This window comes from Eleginops maclovinus, chromosome 18, assembly GCF_036324505.1.
Source record: "Eleginops maclovinus isolate JMC-PN-2008 ecotype Puerto Natales chromosome 18, JC_Emac_rtc_rv5, whole genome shotgun sequence".
Lineage (NCBI taxonomy): Eukaryota > Metazoa > Chordata > Actinopteri > Perciformes > Eleginopidae > Eleginops > Eleginops maclovinus.
Genome location: NC_086366.1, coordinates 5,685,830 through 5,699,022, shown reverse-complemented (window position 1 = coordinate 5,699,022; position 13,193 = coordinate 5,685,830). Strand labels below are relative to the sequence as shown.

Genomic DNA, 13,193 nt, shown 5'->3' with positions numbered 1-13,193 from the left:
AAAGCAAGCATCCTATAACAATTCATCTAGAGTCCTTATGCCCCTAAGTGACAAGGCCTAGTAAATAATGTAATTCCCATACAAATGTGCAATTAGTCAACTTACCACATAGGAAATGAATTGCTCTCTTTACCAATAAAGTGAATAAACCAGCAAAAAAAATGTGTATTAGTGTAAATACAGCATCCACAGAAACACATATCCAAAAGGCGTACAACACATAAAGAAACACATGCATTAGTATAGGCCCATAAGTCAAAAAGAAACTGGGTCAAACACTGCACAGACTCCTGCAGCATCAACAAGGTCATTGAATGTCTCAGGATAAACTCTAGAAAGCCAGACGCTTCAATTGGGGGTCCTGTTTTTAAGAAACATCAATTGGTGTGTCTCTGGTTCCCTCTGCTGTCCGTTTTACGCTACTGCAAGGCTTCAGGCTATAAAATCCTGTGGGCTGAACAGAACTGAAACTGAACACAATGTTCCGTTTCCATAAAGCTGCACCTTCTTGGACACATTTTCAAAATCTTAATTAGGTCCATGATTAGCCTTAAAACAGGTTGCCATTTTTTCCCTTCCTGATATTCTGTATCTTTAAATGGTTAAACAGGAAATAACCAAGTAGATATCATTGATTTCCTGTGAATTGTGCCTGAATGACGCATGCCAATACTGATTTCATAACCCTCGTAAAATCTGCCCAGCTGCTGCTCTGACTCCTTATTATTTCAAATGGCGGATGGATATGTTCCATAGGTGAGAAGTCCGGACTTTCCCGTAAAGTACGTCATCGATACCGTGGTGGTGAGTCGCCTCCTTCTGGTGCCTTCATGAAACGTCGGAAATATTACCAACAACAATAAAAGTGTCCGCTTAAATATTTGTTTTACACACATTTTTCGTTAATTTTGATTGTAAAAGCATATGAGAATATTGCTATAAAATAGATAAATACAACTGAGTTCCCATTTAACAACAACCAACCATAGTTTTCCTAAAATGATTGAAACACTGTAATACTTATATTTATATTTTCTATTATTTTTTATGGCTGCATGATCAGAGGGTCTGTGATGGTTCATTATAGTTGTGAAACAGTTTTGGCCTGCAACTTATTTTTTGTCATAGTGTTTATTAGTCATAATTGGTCATCTAACATACTGGAGATATCTGGAGACTGAGCTTTCGGTGAGCAAGTAAAGGAAGCATTAGATCATTTACTATTTCTCATAAGGAAAATTATAGCACAATCATTGTCTCTAAGGTCAACTCATCTGTTTTATTAACACATTTATTTGTATACAATTGTTTTAACTCTGTGAGTATAGTTACAATCGGGTTAGAAAAAAAGGAAAAAAGAATAACGGTAGATATATATCAGTGTAAACATAATACAATTACAAATAAATATAAGCAGCAAATATGACATGTATCCTAAATAATACAAAGTATAAGATATGCTGGGTGAATTAGAATGATTTATAAAAGACAAATAAACTACAGCAAAAGAATATATATAAATGACAGGTGTATGAAGTAAAAGGAAAATGAGTGACCAATTTATTATCCATGATGGATTTCATACCAGCTCGATTCCAAGTAAGACTACAGTTTTGCCATTTAAAAAATATTTAGTTTTTCTTGATAATAAGAGGTGGGAAGTAAATAATCACATAACAAAATAAATCTCTAAAAATGTAACTATAGTGGACAAATTATTTTAACATTTTACAAAAAGTAAATCCGTACTTTGTTTGTCTTCAACACTTAAATGCTACTGATGCAACAATATTACCTATACATGTCTAGATGTCTCTTTATACACACATGAATGTCATCATTGTCTGCACAATGATTACTTTTCCATTTTATACTTTAAGATGAATTTAGCTGATAAAACGTTTGTATTTTATTTTAAGTAAGGTTTTGATTGCAGGTTTTTTACTTATAATTAAGTATTTTGACAAAAATGTATTGGTACTTTTTGTACTCAATGTAAAGCATCTGAATACTTCTTCCACCTCTGTTAATAATTTCTGTAATATGATTTTGTCAGAGGTGGAAAAAGTATTTAGATCTTGTAATTAAATAAATCTCAGTTACTTTACAATGGCTGGATTTCGTTTCTAATAGCTGTAATGAGGAACTATTTTACCCCTGCAGATGTGCACACACATGTGCTGCATCATAACTTAAGTCTTATTTAAGTGTTGTTAATATTTCACATCATTAATCCATATCTGAAAAGTAACTAAGGGTATTAATAAATGTAGTGGATGAACTATTTTACCCCCGCGGATGCATACATACACAAACGCTGCCTCTTTACATTACCGTGACGTCACGGCGCTTTGTCAGTCACCCTGCTCCGCCGTCGCTCAGCTCGTCGAGGCAGGAGGATTTTCTCTTATCTGCTGAAACCGCTGTGTTTTTTTTCTCGGGTGAATATGGCCGCGGGTCCCCTCTCTGTGTCCTCTAACGCGTCCACGAACAACGATGGCATCCTCATCGGTGACAAAGTATACTCGGAGGTGTACCTGACCATCGACAACTCTCTGATCCCGGAGGAGAGTCTCTCCCCGACGCCCTCGATGCTGGACGGCCTCGACCTGAACACCGAGACCGACCTCAGGATCCTGGGCTGTGAACTCATCCAGTCTGCGGGCATCCTTCTGAGACTACCACAGGTAAACACATTAAATAACGTAATTGAACTTGTTATTGTCACATGTAGCGTTACACATGTTTTATTTACACAACACGACTCGGCCTGTTAGCTGTTTGCTAATATTAGCTTCTTAACGTTAGCGTGGTGTAGTCAAAATGGCGGCGGTCCATTGTGCAAGGTTAAGATAGAATAAAATATTTTTTTTTTGTTCCGAAATTTCGAATTTTTTTCGTTAAAGCAGCATGTTAAAATAAAGGCATCACACAATTAGAAAAATAAAGAGTAGAAGGTAAACAACTATACTCACCTCAAAATAGAAAATAAACCGGTGTTACAAAGTAAATTATATACAAGTTTGACTGTAAGATGGACACCTGTACTGATACATGAACCCTGTAAAGGCCACATTGCTGCTACAACAGTTTTAAAGTACGTTATTGGCTATATGTAAGGTTAGGCCTCAGGTTTATGAGGCCTGATTACATGTCTAGACTCAGTTCAGAAGTCATATTTGCGTGTTTTTTTCTCTCTACAGGTGGCAATGGCAACCGGACAGGTTCTGTTTCATCGTTTTTTCTACTCCAAGTCCTTCGTCAAACACAGTTTTGAGGTAAGATCGGTTTAACAGCTCAACATCCGGTCGGTGTTAGCTAGCTACTGTTAGCCTAGCCTAACGTCACGGTAACGTTCTAGGCAGCCATGTTGTCGAAAGCCGTTTTTTGAACTGTAAGACAAAGAGGTGACGAGAGGAGAACTGTTTATCAATAATGAACAATGTAAACACTACAGGATGGACCCTGACTGAATAGTACCAGAATAATATTAGGTATATATCAGTATTGAAACGTTGTTAGCTTCCTAAGAGGCTTTCTTGCCATATTTGCAGTAGCTACAGTGTATACAATAAAAATTGTATTCCTTTTAGCATCCTTTTTGACAGTCATTGTGCAACAATTACAAAGTGTCTTTAAAATACAAACACACTAGACATTAAAAGTAAAAATATACATATTCACAGTAGTAAAGACATATTCACAAGAATACATATTTTAAATTATACAGAATAAATTAGAACACTCTAATATACCAATCTACTAAAGACATAAACATAGTGTACTATAAACATAACAAAAATAGTGCAAAGTAACTTTAATTAATAGTAAAATATCTGTATAGATTCAAATGGTGGTTAGCTGGCTTGTCGGTGGGACATTATACAACATGTTGCGGTGGGTAATATTAATAATCTTGTTATCTTTATAATAGTTGTAGATTTGTTTGGTGTTTCTGAGAAAACAAACCTTTTAAGAACTGATCCAGATGCATAAATCCTCCATTATATTAGCCAGAAATATGTTTGGAAAAGGGCAAACCCTCCCAAAAATCGGGTATTTTTTTGCCAAAAGGAAAAATTAAACGGTATTGCGCATGGAAAAAAAACTTGAGTATAGTGCATATTTGGTATTAACAATAACCAGTGTCACTTAATTAAATATCGTAAAGTTTATTCAAACTTGTGCATTGTGTTGTGCATAGCAAGTGTTTTACGTTTGATACCCTCGCGTTCGCCCCAGAAAAAATTCAGTACAGGGTCATGTAGACATATCCTGATTTAAGAGCCCTTTACTCTTAGATAACGGGCCACTCCGACAAACACAACATTTCCGCAAAGATAATAAAATGGTAGTTAATTATAGGGCTGTGCAATTAATCAAATTTTGATCGCGATTTTGATTTTTGGGTCAAACGATCTCCAAACTAATGTAATCGAGTTCAAACGGTTAATTTGGCATTTTCCGTTGTCTATGGTAGGCCTAGAGGTTTTCTGAAAGAGACGCGCATGCGCAATTCAGTCCCTCCCCAAAAGCATTCAACGCGGCCCTGCTGACTGGCTCTCAAAGCAGCTGTAAAGTGAAGGATGCGAGTTGTGTGTGTGTGGTGACCTGCAGTATTCAAAAAACAGCGCGAGTGGAAAAAGGCAGAGGAAGGGCAGCCCCGTTTGATCGACAAAAAGGGTAGAACAAGTTCTCTTGTATGGGAACACTTGGGATTCGAAGAGTCCAACGAGGCACAGCATCACGTAATGTGCAAAATGTGCTACAAAGTGATATCTGCGCCCCTAGCAACACCACAAACTTATTCAATCACCTCAAACTTAAGCACAAAGTCGCTCAGGACAAATTAATAAAGAAACAAAAAGACAAGGCCACAACCCCCACGTCATCAACACGGACGTCGATTTCAAACACTCTGTACAATGCAAATCCCTATCCGTCGAAGGCTTATCTTTTTAAGGGGAATTTATGAAGTTCTCAGTTACAGTTTTTTTGGAGAGAAATGCTGCATTGTGTTTTCAAACTTAAAAATAATCGTGATTTCAATATTGACCAAAATAATCGTGATTATGATTTTTTCCATAACCGAGCAGCCCTAGTTCATTAGTTTAATCAGACCAAACTTGGTAAATGTCTTAACTGTGTGTTTCACATCTATTGGTTGTAGAGGGCACCCCATCTCTGAATAAAGGTCTTAAGTTATTGAACCCCTTCTTCCAATTTTTTTTGCTTCACTTATCTTCTTTCCAGATTGTTGCTATGGCTTGTATCAACTTGGCCTCCAAGATTGAGGAAGCTCCCAGACGAATACGAGACGTCATCAATGTTTTCCACCATTTGAGACAGAGCCGAGGCAAAAAGTAAGTATCGACAATGAGAAAGAGATATTGTATGTTACATTTGAACACGTTTCATTGGTTCGATCTAATAATGTGTTGTATGATGTTGATCTGTTTTTGCTGTGAAAGTGCTCTTCTGTTATCTATGTGCTCTAAACCATTTTAAAACTTTTCAGTTTCCACTTCACTGGTAGTTACAGAAGTGTAATAACTCAACATATATCAGCTGAGATTGAAAGTACACTGAAATTGATACCTTGACAAATTCACTTAAACAATTGGCGTTCATTTTAAACACCAGAAGACAAGGCACGGCTGCATTATGGGCGCGTGCCTTCGTCTTCGTAGAAATCTGTTCATGTCAAAACTCTAGACCTTGGCATTAACTTGGCTTCTTTTTTCCCTTGCAACCAACTAACAGCGACCAGCTACATTTACCAAAGCCTGGGTGATGTGGAATGGTACGTAAGATGAAGCAGTCGGCATGACAACCATGATGCAAGGGGGTCTCCTCCCCCAGGGCCACCCCACCCCCTCCTGTGGGAAACGCCCGTGGTCTGAGCCACCGCGGGCCACTGGGATCGGGGATGACAGGTTGGCCGAAGGTCCTTGGCCCCCGGGGCGCCTTGAGGACTCCTGTGGTTCACTCTTAAGCTTTGGGTATCAGTCCGTCAATCTGCGGACCCCTGGGTAACGTAGTTTCCTTCACTGACTGCTCCTCACTGTGCATTTTGTTTGTGCTTACAGAAATAAATCCCATTCACCTACTGTTACCCATGGCTTTAATAGAAATATCACCTTGTTGTTCAGTTAGAGTAAATATCTGGATATACTTAATTAATGGTGTAGGCTGAGTGCATGCTCCGTAGCTTTAAGAGAAGACATTATATATTTATAGTAACTTTATATTGGCTTTACAGTAAGGGTACCAGTGTGATGCACCTGTAGTGAGTTTGTTGATTGGATGTGGATTTGATCTGTAATGTTCAGTGCGTGGCATCACACAGATTATTGTTACCATGCATGTGGTTTGTAGCATGTGGTTTAGTTTCTGCTATTTGAGACATCAAAATATTACTATTTTATTTAAACTTTGGTCGTTGTTGGCTCTGTTAAGTTGCTCAACTACTTCCCACAAGTGTTGGAAGTTTTACATTGATGCCGCTGAAGAATCATAAATATGACCTACTGTAGGCGTCTGATAGTTCAGAGTAATCTAAACTAAGGTTTTAATGTTAGAAAGCTGATGCATTTCTGAGTTTGCTTTATTTATTTCTTGATCTGTGGGTCTGCATCAGTAGGATCTGTGTTTAACCAGCAGATGTTTTGTAGGAGAGCTTAGTATCGTTTGCAGTGAAGATGAAATAAAGTCAAGTGACTAAGAAAGCTGTGCTTTGATAGTTCCCCCTTTTTAAAGTTTGGATATCTTGCTTTACTGTTAACAAAAGTCAGGTAGGAAGTGTTTTTCTTACTCTATATACTTTTACTCACTGCTAAGCAAACAGACGTTAGTATAGGTAAGATGTTTTCTTATTGTCATTATAATAGTTGTCTTTATTAGAGTTTGTGTTTGAAGATTTTGATTGTATTGCACGCTGAGGTGGTGGTGTCATCGATGTACTGAGTTGATATTTCTATTAAAGCTGTGACACGGGGTGAATGAGGTCGAGGGCTATCAACAAATCCCATAATGCTTTCACTGGAACCACAGGAGTCCGCAAACCCCAGCAGACTGTCAGGCATGCATACAGTTAGACCTGTTGCTTTAAGTTGGTTGAAACGGGAAACAAGAGAGAGAAAAAGAGTACAAGAAATCAAAAGGGCACTTTCCTTTCTTTTATTTTAATTTCCAAAGGGGGAAACATTATTTTATTTTGATTCCTTTATAAACCAGGGCTCCAAGTTCTTTGATACTTGATCAGAACTACATAAATACCAAAAACCAAGTCATCAAAGGGGAGCGGCGGATCCTGAAGGAGCTGGGCTTCTGTGTGCATGTCAAGCATCCTCACAAGGTGAGTCTAACACACTTCTAAACATTTGAAACGTGCAGTGGAGTTTAGCTATAGCAGCTTTTCCTGCTGATGCAACCACACAGGAAGCAGCTTTAGCAGACTCCCTTCTCAGAACGGGCTCATGTATTGGTTTCTAACGTGTCATTTTATTTTTTGATTCCAGATTATCGTCATGTACCTTCAAGTCCTGGACTGTGAGAAGAACCAGACTCTGGTCCAGACCGCCTGGTAGGTTCCTCCCTTGTTCTGCACTGACTTTCCCCCACAGCAGCAACCTGTGTCATATCTGCCAGAAGTGCCACCAGACCTGGGCTTAAAATTAAAGTTGAACACGTAACAAATGGTTGACTCACTTGAAGAGCACTTGATTTATCCTGGGAGAGTCCCATAAATGGAACCATCGGCTGTCAGATAAGTGATTCTCACGGGCCCCTCGTGTGTTTTTAAGCACAAATTTGAAAAGCCTTCAACAACCATTTTGCCCAGGTCTGACTGCGACGTTACCTCACTCCATTTTTAACCTTCCACCCTTTTCTTTCTGATGAAGCAATGTGTTTAAAGCTGCTGCGTGTCTCACTCTGTCTGCCTTTACATGGCTTTGCTGTTTAGTCTGTTTTGATTTGCGCTGCCCGGGGAACTTGGTTTAACTTTGTCCTTTCTCTCTACTCTTTGATTAAAGGGTAGACCATGCTGGTAAGTCACATAAAGAACCTCTGAACTCTGCCTCCTCCAACCACATGACCTCAGGAAGCTCCCCCCATTGGCTGGCTGCCTCTCTCCTGACAGCCAATCCCAATGCCGAGATTCACTGAAGGGGGCGGGCGAACCTTTCCCAACAGCCAACATCGTCTTGTTTTCTCTTGGGTGTCCAAAAGGATTTGTATTTTTTTGGTCTTGCTAAACAAGGTTTTAACTGTAATGCCTACTGTTGCCAAGTAGCTACATTTGATTTATATTCTGACTTTTTTTCTAGTTTACTTGCATCTAGCAATGAAGTAAACTTCAGCAGAATACCTTTTTTTGACTAGTTAACCTGCCTGTTTTCTTTTTAAACATTAACAGTAGTTTACTGTGTCCTGTCCCCAACTGACGTGGTGTCCAGACATGTCTGTCTTGCAGGTTTTGCCTCCAAGGACCTGTCTCACCCACGCGGGCGTGAGACTCCAGCGGCAGTGTGTTATCTTTAGTGATGTTGACATGGCAGTTTCTCAGTGAGCTGCCACAGTGCAGGGCACTTAATGCAGGCAGGTTAGACAGGAAGTAATCCCTGAGTGGCAGGTTTTCCTTAGGCAAACATCCAGCGGAGAGATTACATTACTTTGACTGTGTGATTATTGACATACACAGTGTATGCATTTTGATTCAGCACCTTAGAAAGGATGCATCTTTGCTTTCTGATTAGTTGTATATTCCCTGGTTGTGGGTCCTTTTGATAATTAAATGGGATCACTGTTGAGTTTTCGGGGTTCTACCATCATGTTTCTGTATTTTGTTTTTTGGACTTCTATGTCTTTTGAGGACATAGATGCTCACACCACCCTGTACTCTCCTAATTCACATCCTGGCCATTTTGTCTTTCCTAATGCTCTCCCCATGGCTAATCTAATTCACCCATTGTCCCAGACAACCCACTGACACGTAATCTGTTCTGCAGCACAGAGATTTCACTCAGCCTCAGTACTGAGGCACGGATGGCCATTCCTAATATCTTTTAAAATCCTTCAGAGGAACGGAGCTGCAGTGAAATACGATCGGTGGATGGAGGTCATTTAAGTTAAAAGTAGTTGTAGTTTAACCTCATCGATGTGTAGGAGGCAATCATACCAGTGTGGCATCATGTGACTTCATCAACAGCCTCTGACTCCCTCACATGCTGTCTCACTGTTCCTCACGTAGAACAATGTGAACGTGCATTCTCCATGAATGTGTTGCATCCGTATGCCTGCATGTCTCCCCCCCCCCCCCTCCCCTCTCCTAATGCAAGGCATGTGTCATCGTCTCAGTCATCATTAGTCTAACTCTAGCTGCTCTAAAGGTCATTGTGTGGTTTTAAAAACAGGGTCTTGGCGGGTCTTCTGTTGATTCCTCCCCATTTGTGTCTTCATGCTTTTCCTGTGACATGGATGCCCCAGAGAGAGAAATGGACAAAGTTACATTTAAAAGTTCAAAATGCTTATCGCTCTTGAATAAATGTTTTCCTGGTTAATTTGACGCTGTTAGTGCATGCAGTTATTAAATCTACCGTCTCTAAATTAGAAAAAAAACCAAAAAAATGAAGGATTTGGCACGACTTTCCAGATTTGTTGACCTTAAGTAACAGCTTAAGATGTGGTGCGTACTGCAACATGTGGGAATGAGGGAGCGGTGGCTCTGTGTGGAGAAGATGCTATGTTTTTGTTTCTATGTGTTGCTTTTGCCTCCGTAGGAACTACATGAACGACACCCTGAGGACGAATGTGTTTGTGAGATTCCAAGCCGAGACCATCGCCTGTGCCTGCATATTCCTCGCTGCCCGAGCGCTGCAGGTAGGAAGACACGTTTACCTGAAGCCTTGCCATCCAAGGTTTTTTTATAATTACATCGAGTGACATTTTTTTCCTTTTGATGTTAAAGCTGTTGTGTGTGTTTCTCTCAGATTCCTCTGCCCACCAGACCTAGCTGGTACCTGCTGTTTGGAGCCAGCGAGGACGATGTGAAAGAAGTCTGTCTCACCACCCTCAGACTCTACACCAGGAAGAAGGTAGGGCATCACGATGTAACACTCGCACTTCTATTGGATCCAACACACTGTGTGATAGGCTAAGGGGTGGGACAGATCTAGCTTAATGTAGAGAGATATCCCATTGAGGACAGCTAACTCTACATCTATCTGCTAAGCTGTACTTGACTATTTCACTGTGTGCTGCAGGGGAAACCTTCACAACAAAGCTATTAGCATCAGTGTGCTTTACCTGCCTCTGTGTTGTCTGTGTAAACTGACCGTGTGATTACTCCCCCAGCCTAACCTCGACCAGCTGGAGAAGGAGGTGGAGCGGAGGAAGGTGTATCTTGCCGAGGCCAAGCTGAAAGCTAAAGGTCTGAACCCCGACGGCACCCCGGCACTGTCCACGCTTGGCGGCTTCTCTCCTGCCTCCAAGCCCTGCTCCCCTGCAGTGAAGGTGGAGGAGAAATCCCCAAACCCCCAGACGCTCAAAACCGTGAAGAAGGATCCCGACAGCCGGAGTCAAGCCAACAAGAGTCCACACAACGGGTGAGAACCGAACACCGTATTTCAGCGGTAGTCCATCTTTTGTTTCAGCACAAGAGCTGTTCCTTAAAACCACTTATCTAACATCTATTCCTCTCTTTTCTTTTTAATTACATAAGCCTTATCTTTTATTTTCCAGCGTTAGGAAAGATGTGAAGATCGGGAGGAACAGTAGGAGCGGAAGTCGATCTCGTTCAAGAACACGATCCAGATCTAGATCCCGTTCCCCGCGCCGACAGTAAGATCACTTTCTGTGTAAAAACCTCTTTGGTGTACTGGTCCTTTGTTAACGTCCTGAACATAGTGACATCACTACATTGCGCCTGTATTTGCTAGCCCTGCAACAGATTGTAACTCTCTAAATGTCTTCTTCTCTCGTCCGCAGTTACAACAGCAGACGCAGTCGCTCAGGTACCTACAGCTCTCGCTCACGTTCCCGCTCTCACAGTCGCAGTCCATCGCCTCGGCGGCACCCGCCCTCTCCCCTCCTCCCCCACCTCAAGTCCAAGTCCGGCCACCATAGCAACAGCGACTCCTCCAAGCCCAGCGGTCGCCACAGCAACAGTGGCGGCGGCGGCAGTGGGGGGTCGGGTCACAAGAGGAAGCGCACGCGTTCCCGGTCACGATCCCGCTCGCCCGTCAAAGTTGAGCGGGAGAGGGAAAGGGAGAGGGAGCGTGAGAGGGAGAGAGATCGCGGCTCGTTCGACCTTTCCTCAAAGAAACATAAACACGAGCGGGGAGGCGGTCACCGCGGCGACAGGAGGGAGAGGGAGAGGTCCCGGTCCTATGACAGGGAGAGAGAGAGGGAGCGCAGCCACAAGAGCAAACACCACAGCAGTAGTGGCCACTCAGGACACAGCCGCCATCGCCGCTGACAACACACACACACGCGGGCTCTAGGACTGACGGTCACTTTACTATTTGCAGTTATACTCAACGTGAATCCGACCTGGCGTGCTCTCTGAAGAATGTTGAATACCGTTGATTGTCTCATAATATCAGTGTGACTCCTGCAGACGTTTTGCAAGTTCTTCCAAAGGTTAAATCTGTGGAAGTGAACCGGTCAAATGATTTCTTTAGCATCGGTTAACGAGAACTTGCACACACTGCAGCTGTAGAAGCCAAATGCAGTAGAGAGAACATGCCTAGTGTGGTTTTGTTTTGAGTATATTGCCAGCTTAATACCATCATGTTGGGTGTCTGGGTTTCTCATACGCATCCTGAAGATGACCATAAGATGTAAACTATATGGTTTACAGGAATCTTGTCTTTTATCACTCTTTCTTTTTATGGCCTTAGCATTTAAGATGAGTTATGTAAATGTTATATTAAAATGTAAAAAGCCTTTACTTTAAAGGCAATTACCAAATCAAATTAACACAGATTCTGCATGTACAAACGTTTGTGACATTTGTCATCTACACAGCCGCACACCTGTAGCTGATATTTAGCAGAGGGGTGTGTTGTGTTAATGAGTGTGTGAGGAACCCAGCGACTGTCTCTTAACCCTTTTCTTCACCGCACAGTGACATCAGTCCCAGACCTGTCGTCGTCCACTTCACATTTTAGGTTTTTCTTATTTTCCTATCATACCTCCTCCCCACACACACCACTACCATCTCTAGCCTACCCATGCGTTCTTAGTTTTACATGTAAAGTTATGGACTTTGGGGGAGACAAAACTTATTTACAGTGTAAAGAAGGATCGATATCTGCTGACGAAATGTGAACGCTTTGATTTATAAAAGCGAGCTGCTCAGTGGAACCGTTGAATGAACAAATGTAAAAAATAAAAAGCCGATCATTCAGGAAAGATCAATATGTTTGCACATTAAGGGACTGGTGGGCGAGTGGTTTTTCTTTAGCTTTTTATTTGGACAGATGTGATACTAAAGCTGTGTTTTGTAAAGTTTAAAAAAAATCTGATGTTTTTCCTTTTTTTTTTTTACAGCAGGAGATGCAGACTTGTTTCAAATTTTAGGGTTGTCAATTTGTTACACTGGTTTTAGTCTGCACGTGTTCATGTCCAATTTTTACTCAATAAAAAGTGAGTTATGCCACTGAACTGTACGGTCTTTATTTGTATCAATCCTAATGACTAAACTAATTGGACTCGTACCTTTATGAGAAGTAAAGAAACGTGGAGCATGAAACCACACGTTATCCTGGTTCGTTTGTATCGCCATAATTGAAAGGCAGTTCAGCAGGGAGGTTACATGTGTTTTAACAGCTAGAGGGTGCTGTTAGCTTTACCAATACAATTGCTACTGTCTGCATACTTGCCGTATTTGGGACGGACACAAGGTATGAAGCAATGGTTTAGGGCAAACATCCTCTCCGTCACACATGTAACTGCGGTTCTGTATTCAATTCTGACATACTACTAAAGTAACTCTCACACAAAAAAGGATAACACCTGCCTGATGACAGAACATCGATCGCACCAACGGCTGGAACTGCGACAACAACAACGACTTTACGGCAGCACTGATCGAGGTTTTCTGTAACTTTTCAAGTCCCTTTACAGTTTCTGATCCCATAACACGTCCTTAAACATTACAGAGCCCATACCATGTTCCTGTTAGTGTT

The 13,193-nt window shown here is 41.3% G+C and overlaps 1 protein-coding gene across 3 annotated transcripts; it reads left to right on the top strand.

The window, feature by feature from the left end:
* The first annotated feature begins 2,348 nt into the window (after positions 1 to 2,348).
* On the top strand, positions 2,349 to 12,669 carry ccnl1a (cyclin L1a). 3 transcript variants are annotated; one of them, XM_063906241.1, is made up of 10 exons: positions 2,349 to 2,687; positions 3,204 to 3,278; positions 5,254 to 5,363; positions 7,237 to 7,357; positions 7,521 to 7,585; positions 9,783 to 9,882; positions 9,993 to 10,097; positions 10,357 to 10,607; positions 10,744 to 10,842; positions 10,990 to 12,669. In XM_063906241.1, the coding sequence occupies exons 1-10, from the start codon at positions 2,448 to 2,450 to the stop codon at positions 11,477 to 11,479; spliced, it is 1,656 nt and encodes a 551-aa protein (XP_063762311.1). In that variant the 5' UTR covers positions 2,349 to 2,447; the 3' UTR covers positions 11,480 to 12,669. The 3 variants fall into 3 exon arrangements, with proteins under 3 accessions (XP_063762311.1, XP_063762313.1, XP_063762312.1); XM_063906243.1 differs by lacking the exon at positions 2,349 to 2,687 and adding an exon at positions 5,764 to 5,936; XM_063906242.1 differs by lacking the exon at positions 2,349 to 2,687 and adding an exon at positions 5,764 to 6,032.
* The last annotated feature ends 524 nt before the right edge of the window (positions 12,670 to 13,193 follow it).